Below are 18556 nucleotides of genomic sequence, written 5' to 3' on the forward strand. Positions count from 1 at the left end.
CTTCTGAAGAAGGTGCCCCACCTCCTTACTGGATGGAATCAGATGAATCCGAGGTTGACTCGACTTCGCCAGATGCAGAGGTTACTTCGCAAGGCCCGAGGTCACCCAAAGAACCGTACATCTCCTTCACCAAGCTAATGGCCAGGCTGGTGAGGTCGCTCGACATCGAAGCTCACCATCAACTGGGACTGAGCACTGACTGTTTTTATGATGTGGTCAGGGACAAACAATCCACCTCCATCACCTTACCGGTTATAACAACTCTACAGCAGGCAGTGACTCAACCATGGGACCTCCCGGCCCATCCACAACCGACTTCACGTAAATATGTGTCCATGTACTGGGTTCAGGAGGGGACATCCCGTTCCTCCTCTGCCACCCCAAGCTGAACTTGATTGTTGTGGAATCTTTTCGGGGCTGGGAAGCATGTGGACACGCCTCGCTATAAGGAGGGAAGAAAAGTTGACTCCCTTGCTCGCTGGGTATACACGGCTTCTGGCCTCGGGTTGCGGATTTCAAATTACGAGGCGACCTTGGTGCGCTATCAATATTTCCTTATGCAGCGCCTAGACAATATCCTTGCCACCTTCCCAGGCAACCAGGGCGAGCTGGCGAAAACCTTTGTCAAGGAAGCTATGCAAGTGGCGGTGCAACAACTTTCTACAGCCAGGCACCATGTAGATACTGATTTGAGGTCGCTCGTCGGTGCCATTTCTCTCCACAGACATGCCTGGTTGTGTAATTGGAACTTCCCAGAAGAAATGAAGCGGAGAATTGAGGAGATGCCGTTCGATGGATCTGGTCTCTTCAATGCAAAGACGGATAGCAAATTAAAAAAGATCCACGAATCCAGAATGACAGCCTGTCATATGGAACTGCAATCCCAGCCTCGCTGTAAGTGGTCATGGTCCCGTCCGCAATACCGCCAACAATAACAGCCTTGGCAACAACAACCACACCAATGCCAACAACGCCACAGACAGCAACCATCCCAGCACTTCCAGCCAGGCCGCCGCTGCTTTGATGCGGATAGGCGTCAGCACTGATGGGGCGAGCGAGCCTTTCCTCTCCTCCCAATTTCACCCTCCCCCCTCTCATCTGGAGACCGACTGAAAAGTCGGCTCCCCACTTGGGAGTCCATTACATCTGACGGGTGGGTGTTATCCATCATCCAGCATGGATATAGAATTGAATTCAACATTGTTCCATCACTGAATCCTATCCGGTTTACCCTGACCTCATTGGTACTGTTGGATGAGATTCGCCAACTCCTCGCTAAAGGAGCTGTTCATCGCTTATCGTTATCGGAAGGACTCCACGGATTCTATTCCAGATATTTTACGGTCCTGAAACGAGATGGGGGTCTCCAACCAATATTGGACTTGAAAGCTCTCAATAGATTCATAACACCAAAGAAGTTTCGGATGACCACGCTCCAAAATATCCTTCCGTTGCTGAGGAGAGGTGATTGGTTCGCGTCACTGGATTTGAAGGATGCCTATTTTCATATTTCGATACATCCACGTCATAGGCGCTTTCTTCGTTTTGTGGTAGCCTCTGAAATCTACGAATTCAAGGTGTTACCATTTGGATTAGCCACTGCACCAAGAGTTTTTCGAAGTGTATGGCTCCTGTCTGCGCACACCTTCGACTACGTGGAATTCGGATATACCTGTATCTTGATGACTGGTTGTTGGTTTCTGAGACTAAAGAAGGACTTTCGTCTGCTGTTGATATTACTTGTGCTTTATTACAAGACCTTGGACTCTGCATTAATCAACAGAAGTCTTCTCCCTACACAGATGATCGACTTTATCGGAGCTCGGCTGGATTCTACGGTGACAAGAGCCTTTCTTCCTCAAGACAGACAACATGCTATCGCTCAGCACATCTCTCGGATTCAGCGAGAAGGGACTGTTCCTGCCCCATGTATTCAGAGCCTGTTGGGACACATGGCGGCATCCATCGCCATGGTTCCGCATGCCAAACTCAGACTACACCCTCTTCAGTTATTCTTCAACAGGATATTCCGACCACAGAGAGATCCACCTACCAAACGGATTCGGCTCCTGTCCTCCGTTCTACAGTCCCTGTTATGGTGGACAGAACCAGCCAATTTAAATGTCGGTGTCCCGTTTCGATCTCGGTACCCTACAGTGATTCTCGGTACTGACGCATCTCTTCTGAGATGGGGAGCCATTTGCTCTGACCTTCGTACCCAGGGGGTTTGGAGTCACCGGGATTCCAGGAACCACATCAACTTCCTGGAACTTCTTGCTGTTTTCAAAGCCCTGCAGTCATTCGAGGATGTACTTCTTCACCAGGTTGTCCAGGTAACTTCGGACAACATGCCTACGGTCTTTTATTTGAACAAACAAGGGGGAACTCAGTCCCCGAAACTAGCCCGCCTGTCTATGCAAATTTGGGAGTGGTGCATACCGAGAGGTATCACTCTTCTAGCAGTACATCTTATGGGTACAGACAATGTAGAAGCAGATCTCTTGAGCAGACATATGTTGCGGTCACATGAATGGGAACTGGACCGTCGGGTTCGCGACAGACTGTTTCACCTCTGGGGTCCACCAGACATAGACCTGTTTGCCACCCGACAGAACAGGGTGTGCGTGAACTATTGCTCCAGAGCGGGGATAGGACAGGGGTCGTCCAGGGATGCTTTCATGATTCCCTGGAATGACATGACCTTTCACGCTTTCCCACCGATTCCCCTCATCATGAGAGTGTTGGCAAAGATTATTTACGAAGTGGCCACAGGGTTACTGATGACCCCCTGGTGGCCATGCCAGCCATGGTTCTCAACTCTCCTTCATATCTCTCGGGAGGATTTTCTTCAACTCCCTCTTCTTCCTTATCTCATTACCCAGAGGGAAGGCATGATCCGACACCCAGACCTGTTGTCGCTGAAACTAACTGCCTGGCGGATCCGATAACTGTACGTGCTGCACCGGTGTCGACGCCACCTGCAATCCCTACTACCTCTGCCTCACAAACCTTACATCCAGATCTGCAATATATTCTCGACTCTGCATTAAGGCCATCCACTAGAAAGTCATATGCAGCAAAATGGCGTAGATTCTCTACCTTTGCCGAATCTCACTCGTTTCAAGCATCATCGCGTCGGTACAGAAGATTCTTCAATTCCTTTTCAAATTGCATCAGTCTGGGCTTAAACCTTCTTCCATAAAAGTATATACAGCAGCAATTTCTTATTACTGTGGAGCTGTACAAGGTTTCTCTATTTTTTCTCAACCTTTGATTAAAAGATTTTTGAGAGGACTTGGTAACCTCCATCCAACAATCAGGCCACTAATGCCCACTTGGAGTCTTTCAGTAGTTTTACAGGCACTGACACGACCCCCTTTCGAGCTCATGGTGACAATTGATCTATGCCTTGTCTCATGGAAGACTGCTTTCCTCATAGCAGTTACTTCAGCCCGTAGATCTTCTGAACTTTGTGCCCTTAGGGTAGACCCTCCTTTTCTGAATTTTCATAAGGAAAAGGTAGTTTTATGGCTAGACCCATCCTTTCTTTCTAAGATTGCTACTTCGTTCCACATGCATCAAGAGATCGTTTTACCGGCATTCTTTCTGGCTCCTTCAAATCCGATAGAGAGGTCCCTACATATGCTGGATGTTCGTCGCTGCCTAGCTTTTTATAGGTCCAGGACTGAGTCTGTTCAGCACTCTAACAGACTTTTTGTTAAATACTCGGAGCACAACCGGGGCTATCCAGTCATTTCCCAACGACTTTCGAAATGGATAGTAAATACAATTGCTCTGTCTTACCAGTTGGCTAAATTGGACTTACCATTTACTCCAAGAGGTCACTCTACAAGGGCTGTTGCTGCTTCCTCAGCCTTTTTATCAGGAGTCCCAATGGAAGATGTCTGCAGAGCTGCCACTTTGGCTACCCCATGTACCTTTGCCAGACACTACAGACTTGATGTTCGTGCCAGACAATATTGCTCTTTTGGCAGGGCTGTTCTTTCTTCTATTCTTCATTGATGACACCTCCCACCTCCAGTTCGGGTAAGCTTGTTATTCTACCCATATGTGTGATGCATAGAGGCCACAACGAAGAAGAGCAGGTTGCTTACCTATAACTGATGTTATAACTGGCCATCTGTGCAGTCACACAACCCACCCACCGGCCCCGCTTGGGTGGTCCAACTTTCTTCTCTTCGATGCTAGGATCTCTCTAGCTATTTTGTCGTACCACTGAAGTTTTAGTTTTTTTCTTTTTTCTTCTGTCCATTCTGACAATAACTTTATTAAGGGAGCGAACGTCTGGTCTTTCAAAGACTGGAAAATGGCGGATACTCTGCTCCTTATATAATACTAGGGGGGAGGGGGAGCAGAGTTCCCTGCCAAAACCGTTAGCTGTCAATCTTCTGGCCAAAGGCACTGCACAGGCGCAGAACCCATATGCGTGACGGCACAGATGGCCACTCGAAGAACATCAGTTACAGGTAAGCAACCTGCTCTTATACAGTGTCCTAGAGGGACTATACTATGCCATTTTGAACCCTCCAAGAAATCTGCACTCTTGAAAATATTTAGGTGGGGCCACAAGAAGATAAAGAATGCTTCATTGTTTTAGGGCCCTCACACTGAGCCATGTCCCACTTGCATCTTTCACCTATCACTGTTCTTTTAGTTTTAGCCACTCCCTCTATTGAACTATAAGAAACATCCTGGGAAATACCACTATTATTCTCATTTCTCCAAGATTTCACCCAGATTTGAGCCATGTAACCTCCATGGCCTTCTTTGGCTTCTAGTTCAGTGGCTGATTTATTCAACTTATCTGGATTATGAGGACTGGAAGCATCAATGTCCTTTAAACCACTAGTGTCTAGAGTGTTTCTATTAACCTTTTCCTGGACAGAGAATAGCTAGAACTTGGTTGGAAGTAAATTCTGCATCTATGTTGAATCTTTACAATATGATATGAGCAAATTCTTCTGGGTCACGGATGTGTCCCAGACAAATACTGGCAAACATGTTTTGCTTGCTTGCTGTTCATTCCTTCTATATCACATCCTTCCTCTTTTTCCTTACACCTCATTTTTGGTAATCAAGATTGGATTATAAAAGCCAACTTTTGTTCTTTTCCTGTTTAACTTTGACTCTTTTATCACTTTATTTATTAGATTTATATCCCACCTTTTTCTAACAAAGAACTCAAAGCATAATTGAGTTATGCTACGTCATTCTCCTCCTGCTGCTTTTAGTCTTATCCCCACAACAGCCCTGTGAGGTAAGTTAGGCTGAGAGTCTGTGGCTGACACAAAGTCACCCAGTTGTCTCCATGGCTGAGTAAAGACTAGGACCCAGATTGCCCGAGTCTCAGTCTCTCACTCTTAACCACTACACCACACTTTCTCATTATAGTCCTCTACTTAAATTCCTAAACTTGCCTGAAGAAGGAAGATGAAAAAAACATGAACCTGTACATAGTGTGTAAGATGCATTTAAGGAACACATATCAGGAGCTCATACACATATGCTTTAGACCTGAAGTTCTGTCTTTAATTTAGACATCAAAGGTTCACATTTCTTTAACTGGAAAATTAAATGTGAACCATGGGTTTTTCATAAATAGGGTTTACCCTAGCCCCTCACTTGTTCCTTCCTACATTTGGGTAAAGGTAGATTGTGCATAAGCTACTCCTACACTGGCTAGAATTTTCTATAACTTTAATTTTCTTAGTTCTTCTTGACTGTCTGAAGCCTCTGTCAAAGAGAAACAGTTGCTTTACAAACTCCATGTATAATCCCTCTTGTGTTTTTCATGTATTACTCTTCCAAAAGCTGTGGGTTTTGCTCATTTTGAAGTTCTTTCCTTAGAACCTTTAGATAAAAGGTAAAAACACCATGTAGGTAAAAACACCTACATAAACTCTGTATGGTTCTGTATTCATTGGTTTGAGCTTCCAATTTACATTTCATATTTTATTTATGTGAAGAATTTAGTAATTGATGAAGGCCCCTGTCATGGCAGTCCTAAAGTCTGATCTCCATCACTTCAACTGTTTGGTAGAAGGCTGTTTCAGGAAGGATTGCAGCTTTTGAATTTGTAGCAAAATTAAGGGAATACATGTAATTTGGCTGCTAAAATAGATTTTATTTTTTAGCAGAAATCAATCATCCTTCTTACGCTGTTGAATATTTTACTTATGCATGTATTTAGCAGACTTTAAAGCACCCTTCAAGAAATAAGTTAATGAGTATCATCAAATTGTGCACCAGCACTAATGATATTGTGCTTGTGCAAACTGACACTCACTAATGCAAATGGAAAAAAAGCACCATGTTTTTTCTGAATTTTGGCAGCAAATCAGTGCTTTTTGGCATTGCCCTAAGAACCCTGGTTATATTGCATCACTCCAGGCTTAATGCAAGTCCAATATCATTAGAGATAATGGTGTGGCACAGTTGAATGCTACCCATAGCACAAAAAGTTAAAATATAATTATAAAGCAACAATCCAAAGCAGCAAAGAATAAAACAAAGCAAAACCATGAAATGACCAAAAGAATAAAACAGACTTGGCCTGTTGCTGAAAAGAAAACAGAGTGGGGACTAGGCAAGCCTTTCAGGAAAAGGATTTCTAGAAAAGGCATGCCAAGACCAAAAATACCTCTGCCCCAGTTGTTTTGCCTCAGACTGTGGAGATATTGTTAGGAGAGTGTAAGAATAGAAGACTTTAATCTAGGGGTAGGAGTATGGAGGAGCCAAAATTCCTTCAGATAACTGGGTCCCAAGCCATGGGTAAGTACCAGCACCTTCAATTGCTCTTGGAAATAAATCAGGAGCGAACAGAGCTTTTTAACCAGTAGCACAATATACTGTCAATATCCAGCCCCAGTTAGTATCCCCGCAAAAAGGTATGAATTCACCTGTTAAGTTACATCCTACTGTCCTCTACCACTGTTCTGTTTTCAGAGTATTGAAGGTATTTGGGACTAATATTTTATGGAAAGCACAGAACCCCCAAAATTCTATATAATAGTTATTGCTTGTTTTGACATTTATGCCACCGCAATTTGTTGTCTGCACAAGACACAAAATGCACAAAATGCAGGCAAGCTGTAAAGCGAATGTATTTCATCCGCTGTACCAAGCAGAGCAAGTAGCTATCTTATTATAGTCAAAATTGTTCAGAGGCAATGCCAATACAGTTTGGTCATGATGTTTCTTAACTACACACTGGTACTTGCAAATTTTAATTGCTTTTTAAGGCCGTTATGGTATGATGGATAAGAGCTCAAGATGCAGCCCCTGTTTGGCCATGGTGCTCACTGGGTGACTTTGGGCCAGTCACAGACTCTCTGCCCAACCTACCTCACAGGGTTGTTGTTGTGGGGATAAAATTGAGAGCAGGAGAAGAATGACGTAAGCTACCTTGAGTTCCTTAGAGAGCAGGATAATGAATGAATGAATGAATAAATAAATAAATAAATAAATGCCTAGCTTTATGTCCCTATTGACCTGCATTACACAATACAGCAGTCACAGTTTGTCAGTCTTGTCTTTTTCAGAATGGCTTGTTTTGACATCCAAACCTGGCACAATCATTTCTGCATGGTTTGTTAAGACCGTCTTGAGAACTCATGCATAGTTGTTGAATTGTTTAGATAGCTGAAGTAACATCTGAACACAGCATGATGGATCATGTATGGCTTGTGCTAAAAGGATACAGAGCTGGTTGCAGAAACAGAAGAAAACCTGACCTTTCGTTTGCTGCTTTATGAACTCATTAGCTACATGTCAGGCTGGCAATTTGTGCCCAATTTCAGTTTGCAGCTATGATAGTTGGTTGTCTTGTGCAAAGAAGAAAACTGAGCAAATTAAGCATTTCTATAAATTTCCTAATTTGTGGGCTATTGCTTTTGTTTTTAGTGGTTTTGTCATGCGGTTGTGGGGGGGGGGGCAGGGGGCGGTTACTTTTTGAAATGAATGCAGATTTAAGTCAGGGAAAATTTAGCCAGAGACCAGAAACACATATTCACCCTATAGCTTAAAGTATGAAAGTACAAATTTGATGAAAGGGATTTGTGCTTTTCACGTTTTTTAACTTCTTGGGATATTTGAAAACATTCACATTAACTAATTCATATGTGTTCACATTAAACAGGAAGATGCAGTAGAGGAAATGTAAAAGACAGATTAGTTCAACGTATATGTACTCTATTTGAGGGTTTTGACCCATGTACCAAAGGAGGTGGGGTATAGAAATAAATTCTTTCTATTTAGTTAAAACATTTTATATCATCTTTTAAATAATCTGTTTAAATATATTTACAATATTAATACATTATCAAATCACAGAGCAGTGCACAAATCAAAGGGTATAGCAATTTAAAAAATTTAAGTTTCACACGGAAATCAACAAATGCCTGGGTAAACAGATGCATTTTCAACAGGCATTGAAATCAAAGATGGCACCTATCACTCTGGAAGAGGTTAGGCAATCCCAACAATGGGGTACTGCAACAGGATTTTTAAAATAATATTTTAAAATATATTAAATAGAAATAATAGAAAATGTTTTTATCAGATTTGGGGGTAATTAAATCTTAAAATAATAGAATTGGAGTAAAGAGAATGACAGCTAAAACTTTAAAATCTAAAACATGAACAATTAAATCATGAAATATATTGGAATGCTTAGGTGAATAAAAGTGTTTGTGGACACCTAAATGATAACAACATTCACCAGCTGCTTGCTTATTGTTTCTAAGGCTCAGATGTTCTTGACCTTATTCAGGAATATCCATTGCAGCTGGGGGGCATGGGAATTGTAATTTTGTTCAGTGCACATCACAATTGAGTTCCTCTGCTTCTGTATGGGATGCAAGGGTTGGTTTCCAATTGATTCTAAGGTGATGGCCCTGTGAAAGTAAGCTGTCAGAACTGGTAGCCAACTGGTGTGAGGCAGGTGAGCCAACAGCTGAAAAGAATAAAGTATCAGTCAGGTAGGATTCAGCAGAGTTTTAGGTGAGGAGAGGTTACAGAAGTCAATAGAGCAACTGCTCTCTGAGTAATTGCAGAGGCTGGCTGCTGAACACAAAGCAGCAGTTATATAAAATTTGCAGCGCATTTGTAGCTGCCGAGATATCTGGATCCAACACTGCCTCTCTGGCTAATAGTAACATGATGCTGATGAGCAGCAAAGATTATTTACATAAAATAAATAATTGCACTTATTTTGCACTCATGAGCAACCTGATACAAGGTACAAGACCAAGGTGACAAGGCCTTACTGCCAGATGCCCTAATTCAAGCAGACTGGTGCCTGACATAAAATAGGGGAAATGAGGATGACTTTCTTGATTCCCTTCTGTGTCATCAAAAAGAATTGCCACTGGGGAAGGTTTATACTTCACTGCTAACTTAGACTCTACAACAGTATGAACATACTACAAGAGGCCTTGATAAGTTCAAGGTGAGCCTCTGAAAAAGTACTGGTTTCACACTAGTGATTGGCATACCTGAAAGAGTGATCGGAAGAGTCTCTGAGCCATGCATTGACACATTGTCATGGGTAATAGCCTGAGCAGAAAGGAATTAGAAGCTGTTTGAAGGTGACTCTTCTAATTCGGGATGGGTATCATTTTTGCTATGTCCTCTGCTTCGTACGTGGATTCTGTACTGCAGTATTGTCTTTCTGCTAAATGAACGGGAGAATGGTATATAAAATTAATCAGCAAAATTTACCCCAGAAGCATATTCATTCAAGGACAAAATCTTTGACTATAAATGGGTTTGCAACTATGATCTTAAAATATTATTATGCCTAGAAAATACTGCAATCAGCAAGGAACAACAATACAGAATCAGTTCTTTCTAATCTGTAAACAATTCCTCCAACATGTATATGATTTTAGTGTTAAATATTTCTTACCCATTTTGTATCACAAATATATTAATTTAGTATACCATATCTCACATGATAATAGTTTTTGCAATCAGTATGGGCAGTATAAGAAATGGGTCATCTACGCAAAGGTACAGTGGTACCTATGAAAGGAATCCACGAGATGGGTCACACTGAACCAGAGTAAGTTCGTTGATCTAATTCTGAATGCAAACTCTCAGCACTTTTTCAGTCCTTAAAATCCTACCTATGGGCCAAACCAACTTAAAAGGATCCTGTGTAATAGTTTTCTTTACCTTTATGTAAATGCAGAGCCCCATTTGCAAGTTGGGATCCCTGTACTGATTTCACAATCCTAAATACAAACACACACATGTACATACACAGACACATGGGAGAGGGGGCCTGTTCAAAGAAGAAACCAGTTTTTACTGTTTGTGATTATCTGATTTATTAGTTTGACCCTGAATTCATCCAATGATTCAGGATTGTGATGAGGGGATAGTTAATATTTCCTCTATTTTAAGAAATTCATGTCCTTGAACTCCTTACACAAGAATAATGTATGAAGTCCTAGTGGGAATGTGGCTATATAAGGTTCTATTAGTTGTTAACTAAATTAATTATATTTCTTTTTTTAAGGAGTTGTGCCTATCACCATGTCCCATTAAAGTCAGAAATAATAGGTTACACTTGACTCTCAAAGAGTTGAATTCAGGACTCAACTAAACATGACATTCACATTGCTTTGGCCTTGCATGTTTTCTTGTTCATGATTGTTGTTTTGCAAATAAAGGGGTAGGGGTGAGCTGGGTCAGGAACCAGTGGGAACAATTGTTCCTTTCTGAATAGGGGTTTCAGACTGGGGCAGCAGTGGGGGAAAAGAAATTCATCCTTCCACAGGATGCCAAGAAAATGCCGGCTGTTTGTTGAAAAAACCCACAACAGTGCAAAGCCAAATCACACAAATAATCTATCTAACTGAGGTGTTAGTTTAAACTAGATACTATTTACGTATGAAAAATAGAAGAAAATACTGTGCTGATACATTAAGTTCTTAAATTTGGTCAAGTTTTCCTTTTGTTTCTTGTTTTAATATAAACTTTTAAATTCAGACATACTGATCCAGACACACCAATTTCCAATGGTGAAACAGAGCTTCCACCTAGATTTGATATGATCAAATCAAATTATTTGATTCAACCCATTAGAAATTACACCCATGGGCCTGAAATAATCAGTCTCTGGTTTCATAGCAGTTCAAACCTGTATATTTCAACATGGACACAGATCAAACAGGAAGTCACTATGGGTACATGAATATCCAGGGATCTCTCTCTTGGTGCCCAGCAGGCATCTTGCCTCTTCTTCTTTTTTAATTCTTATTTTATTCTTTGTTTTAATCGAGAGGCTGGCATGCTGCAAAATGAAATTCTGCCCACTCTTATTTGGGTTCAGAAGTGTTGTTTTGTGTTTGGGAACTCAGGCTTCACCTCTGCTTTGTACAAGTACATTTTTAGAGCCAGGAGTTTGCCTTCAGAAAACTAAACATTTTGTAATCAGTCATGGGTGTTCTTGTATGAATGGGATAACCCCAACTCCCTGGTGGCCATTTTGTGAGTGCCCCCAGCATTGTCTCAAATTCCACTGACCCAAAAGGTTTGAGGAACTGTGTCTTAAAGGATCATGCAATGCTTTGTTGTAGGATGCAAACATCCATAAGATAATCTAACTGTGTTTTAGGGGGAAATTATTTCAAGGAAAATGAGTGAGAGAAGCATTTAGATGCCCAAATGTTGTGACTCCTAAAACAAGACACGCTTTTTGCCAGGGCTTGTTTCCTGTACTGCATGTTTGGGTACAATTTGTATTGTAATGCTAAACTGCATTGTTTTTATTTTCATTACTGTTGACCAAAATTATTTTCCATATTATTATTACTATTACTTATATGTCTATAACTGAGGTTCACTGAGCAGTTTACAACAGCACATAACCCTTATTCTATTGTAATCTGCTTAGAGAGCCCTTGAGCTAATAATGCAGAATATAAATTTAATACTAAATAAATAACATACTATGGAAATACAACATAAAATACAGATAAGAACAAAACTGACATAAAATTACAATGTTGTTATTATTCTTAATAATAATAGATATAAATAGAAACTAATAAATAGAAACAAATAAGAGCAAGCCCCAACTTGCTTTCCAACTAGCCAAATAATGCATTGTTATGCCTAAGATATGAATAAACTAGAGAGTTTTCAAGGACTTTTTATTTAAACTTCTCTTCGTGTGTATGGTCTGCTCATTATTTGCTTTTGTGGGCTTTTGCTCATCACGTGTGCTAGAGTAACTCTTTCTGGGAATACTCAGAAGCTTTCATTTCTGCTAGGGTTCCTGAAATCTCAACTTGCTGGCTTTTTGCCAGGTACAATTATCAATTTGCAAATAACAATTTTGAATTACATAAGAACAGCCCTTCCAGATCAGGCCTGGGCTTCATCCAGTCCAGTGTCCTATTGACTTGATGCCTTCAGAAAGGGCAAGGCATGAAGGCAACAACCTGACCTTCCTATTGTTCCCCCAAATTGTCATTGAGAAATAGACTGTCTCTTACTCTATTTCCACAAACACCAAGTGGAACAGTGATTGAGGATATTTTTTATGGCCAAAGAAGACATGAATTCAAATTTGTATCTAGTAGCTATACCTTTTTTATTCTGCATTTTACTCTATAATAGGTAAAAGGAGCTGATTTGAATTGGGGCCCTAGTTTGCAGGAAGGGTGGCTCTTAAGGTCCAGATTGGGGGCAGTGTGCCTTCTGTAGGCTAAAATGGGGATGGGGAGAAGTAGCTGCTTGATACGGATTTAAGCAATAGCAGTTTCAACTCTTAGAGCAAGCTTTCTTCTTTCCTAACATGTACTAATAAACAAATGCAAGTGAAGTGAAACTAAAGCAACCTCTTGGTCCCAAGGTCAAACCATTAAGCTGTACTGTTAGGGAACATCACCAAATTCCGAAATGCCAACAAGTATTCCTCACAAAGCAACACCTTGGAAAACAGAAGCTCCAATTTAGCAATCACACCAAATAGAAAACTTCTTTTGTGGCAAACATATGAACATCATATTGCTAATACAAGGGGGTGCAGCTGATTGTCTGCAAGGAGGTGCATCAATAAAAGTAGAACAAGATGCCTACAAATATATGAATCTCAGGCCATTTTCCACTTCAGTTTTGCAAAACTTTTATGTCTTTCATTTTGAATTCTTATTTTTAACGATGGTTATGTGCTCTGTCTGGCTCCCTAATGCTGTACGGAAGAGGTTTGCTGTGATATTCTTGTTCTTAAAAGAGAGGATGGTCATAGTTCAGTGAAGTTCCATCTTTGCACCCAAAATAGAATGCAAGTGTGAAAACAAGGCTCATCAAGAGTACAAAGTGATATGCTTATAGTCAGGGATTCTTGGCATTTTTCTGACCCTTTAGTTTAAATAAACTTTGAAAGCCAATAGCAAATTAAATGAGGAATGTGGAAATCTTGGGGAGAAACTAGATGAGATGTACACATACTCAAGCAAAACAAATCCAATAGTTATATATATCTACTTATCACAGTCTACAATTTAGAAAGATTGATTTCTGTGTTCTTCATGTTAATTATGTTCTCCAAAGTATAATTCACAGGGTTACATGTCAAGGCATGCTTGCAGAAATGTCAGAACAGGAGTTTGTCTTCTAAACATTTCTTAAGCAACATTTGAGCAGGGATTTAAAAGATTATACATGTTCATCTATAATGTGCTTAACAGCACAATCCCGCAGGAATGCCAGTCAAAGGACAGAGCCCAGTGAGCCCTCCATCCATCCTAAGTCCTATAGGAGGAGTGACAAGAGCTTTTATGCCTCCCATTCCTCCTAAAATATTTAAAGTTAGATGAGCCATCCAGATAACTTACTTTTCTTGCTGGGGGTGGGCACAGAATTTGTAGGCCTGCAGAGCCGCCAAACCTACAGAGGCTGCCCCCTCTGACACACCCTCTTCCTCCTCCTCCCTTTTAACTTTTCAGCTCCAGATAGAATTTTTGGTGGACACTGAGAGGGTCAGTGGGTAGGGAAATTAGGTTTTGCTCAGTTTCTCCTCTCTAAAGTCATATTTTTCCCTATGGTCCCTAAGACTATTACAAATTTGCTAAAATATAATCTATTTTAAGCAAACAAAAATTGAAAATTGACCTTTCTTTTCCAGTTTTTATTCTAGGACTACTTGCCTCTGCTAATTCAAACAGATTTCAACAACCTCACCAAAAATAATTACAATGGAATGAATAGATTGCCTCCCCAGACTAAACACCTAGACCCAGTTGGTTTTCTTTTAGTGCAAGTTCTAGGGCAGACTGTAATAGAATTATGACTTTGGTTTAATGGTGTATTTAATTTTCAAGGGTCTACAAGCATACCTCTCATGATAATAATTCAGCAGAATAAGGCTAGAAAGTCAGTTTATATTTGGCAAGGGTAGATAGAGTGCTTCATTTCAAAGAACGTATTTTCTATTCTTGCTCTAAGTAATTCAGTTGTGTTTCATGCCATGAAATCAGCTTGACTTTTAGATAGCTTTTCCAGACTCATTGGTATAAGTGTTGAAGGCAAGGATAGGACTAGGTCATACTATATGCTAGAACTAGAATGGAAAAAAAAACTTCAATTATGACCAGAGCCAGTGCTGAAAAGAGTGTACAGCTGATTTTCTATTAGCCCCTTTCACTTAGCATTTTACCTTCTGTGCTCTCAGCCAACTATTGGACCAACCTGAGTCGCCTCAGCAACCACAGAGACTGTATAAGGGCAAGAGGCATTTGTGCTGGTTCTAGCCTTTAGTTGCACAGACCAATTCAGTGGAAATATCTCCTTAATTTTTACAAAAATGCTAAATGGACTTTAAAGCCCCAGCTCTTCTGAAATCCCTTTCTTCTCATATTCCACATGTACCTTCTAGTCAACAAGTCTTTTCACTGACATTTAGATGTTCATTTATTTTATATTTTACTTCATTATTTTATGCTACCTTTCAGGGCAAGTGAGCAATCTTAAGGCAGCTGCCGGAGATAACATAAAAACATTTTGAAAATCTGAAGGACACGTGTAACATATTTATAGCAGCATAAACCAGCTCAGATCCTGACCATGGGTTGCATAACATAAGCAGCAGCAATTTAAAAATTCTAGTCAGACTTCATTAATTTACAGCAGGTTGGCCAAAAGGTATCTCTAAAGCTTGTTTAAAAACACCAAAAGGTATCCAGTTGTATATTTGGCAGACAGGGAATTCTACAAAGACAGGGCTACAACTGAAAAGATGTTGCTAAAAGCTGTGAGATACAGGAATGGGAACATGTCCTACAACTGGACTGATCCATGGGAAAAGCCAGTCCAGATGTTGCCAGAGGCAGGTGGAACTTTGATCATGTCAATGTCAAATATGGCAGTTACATTATGGTGGCAACTTTTTAATTTAGCTTTCATTTCCAAGTGTGATTAAGGATTGAGAAGGGCCACTATTGCAAAACTTAAAATTAGAAGAGTTTGCATGCCTATATTTCCTTTTACTCATGTTAATGTGACTATGGTTCTACTTCAGAGTTCTTACAGAGTTCTTGGAGTTTGTACAGTGGTGTTGCCTATTAGAATAAGTACATTCCCAGAAACACTTTTGTCAGTGGTCCTCTGTTGGTCAAGGGTGTGTTCTGCATTGCTCCTCTTGCACAGTGCCACATTTGATTTCAAGGACTAGCATTTGGGTCAGTGGGACTTGGGAAACCTCTTATTTATAAGAAGTAGTGTTTCTGATAAAGCTTGTCTTTTCCTTCTTCCTTCTCTCTTCCTGTCCTACCTGTTTTTTCAGTCTGAAGTGTCCTGGATACCCAACAAACACTATTCTGGCATTTATGGGCTGATGAAGCTTGTTCTGACGAAAACTCTCCCTGCCAACCTTGAACGAGTCATTGTCCTTGACACAGACATTACCTTTGCTACAGACATTGCTGAGCTATGGGCTGTCTTTCACAAGTTCAAAGGTACTGTAACATCATTCATTTCTCCTTTTTGTCAACCATTCAGGGGCTATAAAGTTCTAGGTGGTTTGGGGTGATTATTCCATACATGCTGGTACTTTCTTTTCACAATCTATTGCCTACTCATTTATTCTCAACAGTGCATTGCGTAGCACTCTGCCGAAATCCCAGTCTGCTTTTCTGACTCTTTCTCAGGAAAGTTGAACATTTCAGAGAAATTTCTTAGGCTACAGGGCTTCTGAACTTGCCTTATTGTAAGGAGGGAGCTGAGGGATTTGTGCTCTGTACATCATCCTCAGTCCTCAAAGTCCCTCTGGTTGCTTCAACTTTCTGAAAAGTTGTGGAACCTTCTAGTGCTACTGCCTGGAAGCAGATCAAGGCATATTTGGGTTTGGTCTATTGTCGTTAAATGCCCTTCTTCACTCCTTACCTCTTCCTATCAAGTGGTCAAAAATAAACAGATTTTAAAAAATAGGCGCAGTGGTAACATCAGAACACCCCTTGAAGGCTCTTCTGCATAAAATACTGTGTTAAGAAAGAGAATCAACAGTAAGGTGGGCTTCTTCAGTGGTACATATGGTGCTGTTGTTGCATTAGAGAATAGGCCAGCAGTCCATCACGATGACAGAGCTGATAGCCGAGTCAGGAATAGAGAGCCATCTCAGAATTTGAGTGTTGTAGCTCAGGCAAAGGCAAAGGCAAAAGCTCCAACTGCAGGGTCAGAAGGACAGAATGAAGTTGAAATGCAACACAGACCCCAAGCATCATTCAGGTAGACATCTTGTCAAAGAGGCTGACGTCAGTTCCTGCAGAGAGCAGTAGCAAGTGGGTTTGTCCAAACATGAGTGGTGTGTAGAGCGCAATCACATGGGATAAGTTGGCCTTCCTCATCCCAGGGCCCTCCAGCTCCTATAATTCCCACTGGCATGCTGGCTGAACGCTGGGAAGCTGTGGTCCATCACATCTGGAAGACAGCAGGTTGGGGAAGGCTGCAATACGCTCAAGGTACACAAATGAAGTAACAGTTCCAGAGCAGACACAGAGTTGTTTTTGGATGTATTGCTGCTGGGAAAACCCGACTGAATCCTTTACTGGTGCATTGTTACAGAGAGGATTGGGCTAAGAACCCCTTTTTAGTAGTGTAAACCAGGAAGGCAGCATTTATTAGAATGGATATAGTCAATCACAACTTACTGCTTTTGTTAACAAGCTGATGCAGGCATCTGCAGGTACTGAATCTAAACATTTGAGGAAGCCCTTTCTGCAGTTTATCTGCCTGCTTATTCACATTTTAACCAAGGCAGAGATATCTTTTAAGCAGCTAAGCTAAATGGAGTTACCAGCACCATACCAAAATTGTGAAGGATGTCTCTTATTTTATCTGTGTTTATTGGTACCAGGCTGTTTGCTTCCTCCACCATCCTCTCTGCCTTTTTAATATTCCCACTTTGTTTCGCTTTGTTTGTTTTCTGAAAGTGGCTAGCACTCTCACTGCACTTGATTTCAGAATACTTTGATTCCAGTATGAATTCCCTCCATCCCTAGAGCATCTTCTGAAGGAATCTATGATTATTTTAGGTTTCTGTAGTTCTACCTCTGTTTTCCCATTAGGAGATTTCACAACAAGTTTAAAAGAACTTGACTGGAACATTCCAGTGTGCTGCTTGAAATGGTACTTAAACACAAGGGCAGCAATAGTGTCATTCGAAGGCAGCTGCTCCACTGTAGTAGTTTGGCTCATGAATCTTCTTCTTCTTTGAGGGCAATTTTGAAATCACCAAAGTGCTTTCTGATACAAACCTTATTGGGTCTGATACTGTCTGCGCTGATAAAATGAACTTTCTCAGCAGGGAAGAGCAGAACTACCTTCTGAGATATTAACAGCAGCAATCTTTCTCAATCTGTTCAGCTCTGGAACACCCAAATGTCTTGGTATCTCATAAGGTTAATTCAAGTCATCCTAAATAACTGCCCAGCAATTATGATTTGAATCAGGAGCAATTCATATTTTGCTCAAACATGTCAGTTATGGCACCTGAGTAAGGCTCTACCTCTCTTCAGGAGTTAGGGTTCTTCCAGAACCCTAGGGTTTCTTGAGGTTGTTTCCAAACTTTATAAGTTTACTTCCAGAACTTTCACAAATTCACATATGAAACAATATCTCACCTCTCAGACTAGTCAGCAGATTTGGAACTTATTGATCTACCAAATTTTATACAGAACTGGATGCTGGATCCAGTTTTCTGCAGTTCAAGTGAAAATATTTATTCATATATGCATGTTGAGTGATACTGTTCAGTGGAATGGGTATTTTAAATGTGTATTTAAATGTCTAGAGAAGTCTTTTTTTAATTATACAAAAGGGTAGAAACAGAATTGAATGTAATTATAGATAAAACATGATGAACAAAGGCATACATCATATTTAATTTACTCTCAGGAATTGTCTGTTTAACTATTGGTATATGATTTAATCGTCTTAGGTCTGTATACTGTGCCAGTAAAGAATTCAGGAGAAAGATATTCCCTCTATCTCTCAATATCTCTCTCTCTCTCATATTCAGTGTGTG

The 18556-nt window shown here is 40.7% G+C and overlaps 1 protein-coding gene across 1 annotated transcript in view; it reads left to right on the plus strand.

The window, feature by feature from the left end:
* Positions 1-18556, plus strand: part of LARGE1 (LARGE xylosyl- and glucuronyltransferase 1) — a 386604-nt gene that overhangs the window by 214662 nt on the left and 153386 nt on the right. Inside the window, exon 6 of the mRNA XM_044441252.1 lies at positions 15818-15989. Coding sequence (XP_044297187.1) covers positions 15818-15989 — 172 coding nt within the window. The remainder of the gene's footprint in view (positions 1-15817; positions 15990-18556) is intronic.

The sequence above is a fragment of the Varanus komodoensis genome, unplaced genomic scaffold (assembly GCF_004798865.1).
Source record: "Varanus komodoensis strain SLA01 unplaced genomic scaffold, ASM479886v1 scaffold39, whole genome shotgun sequence".
NCBI lineage: Eukaryota > Metazoa > Chordata > Lepidosauria > Squamata > Varanidae > Varanus > Varanus komodoensis.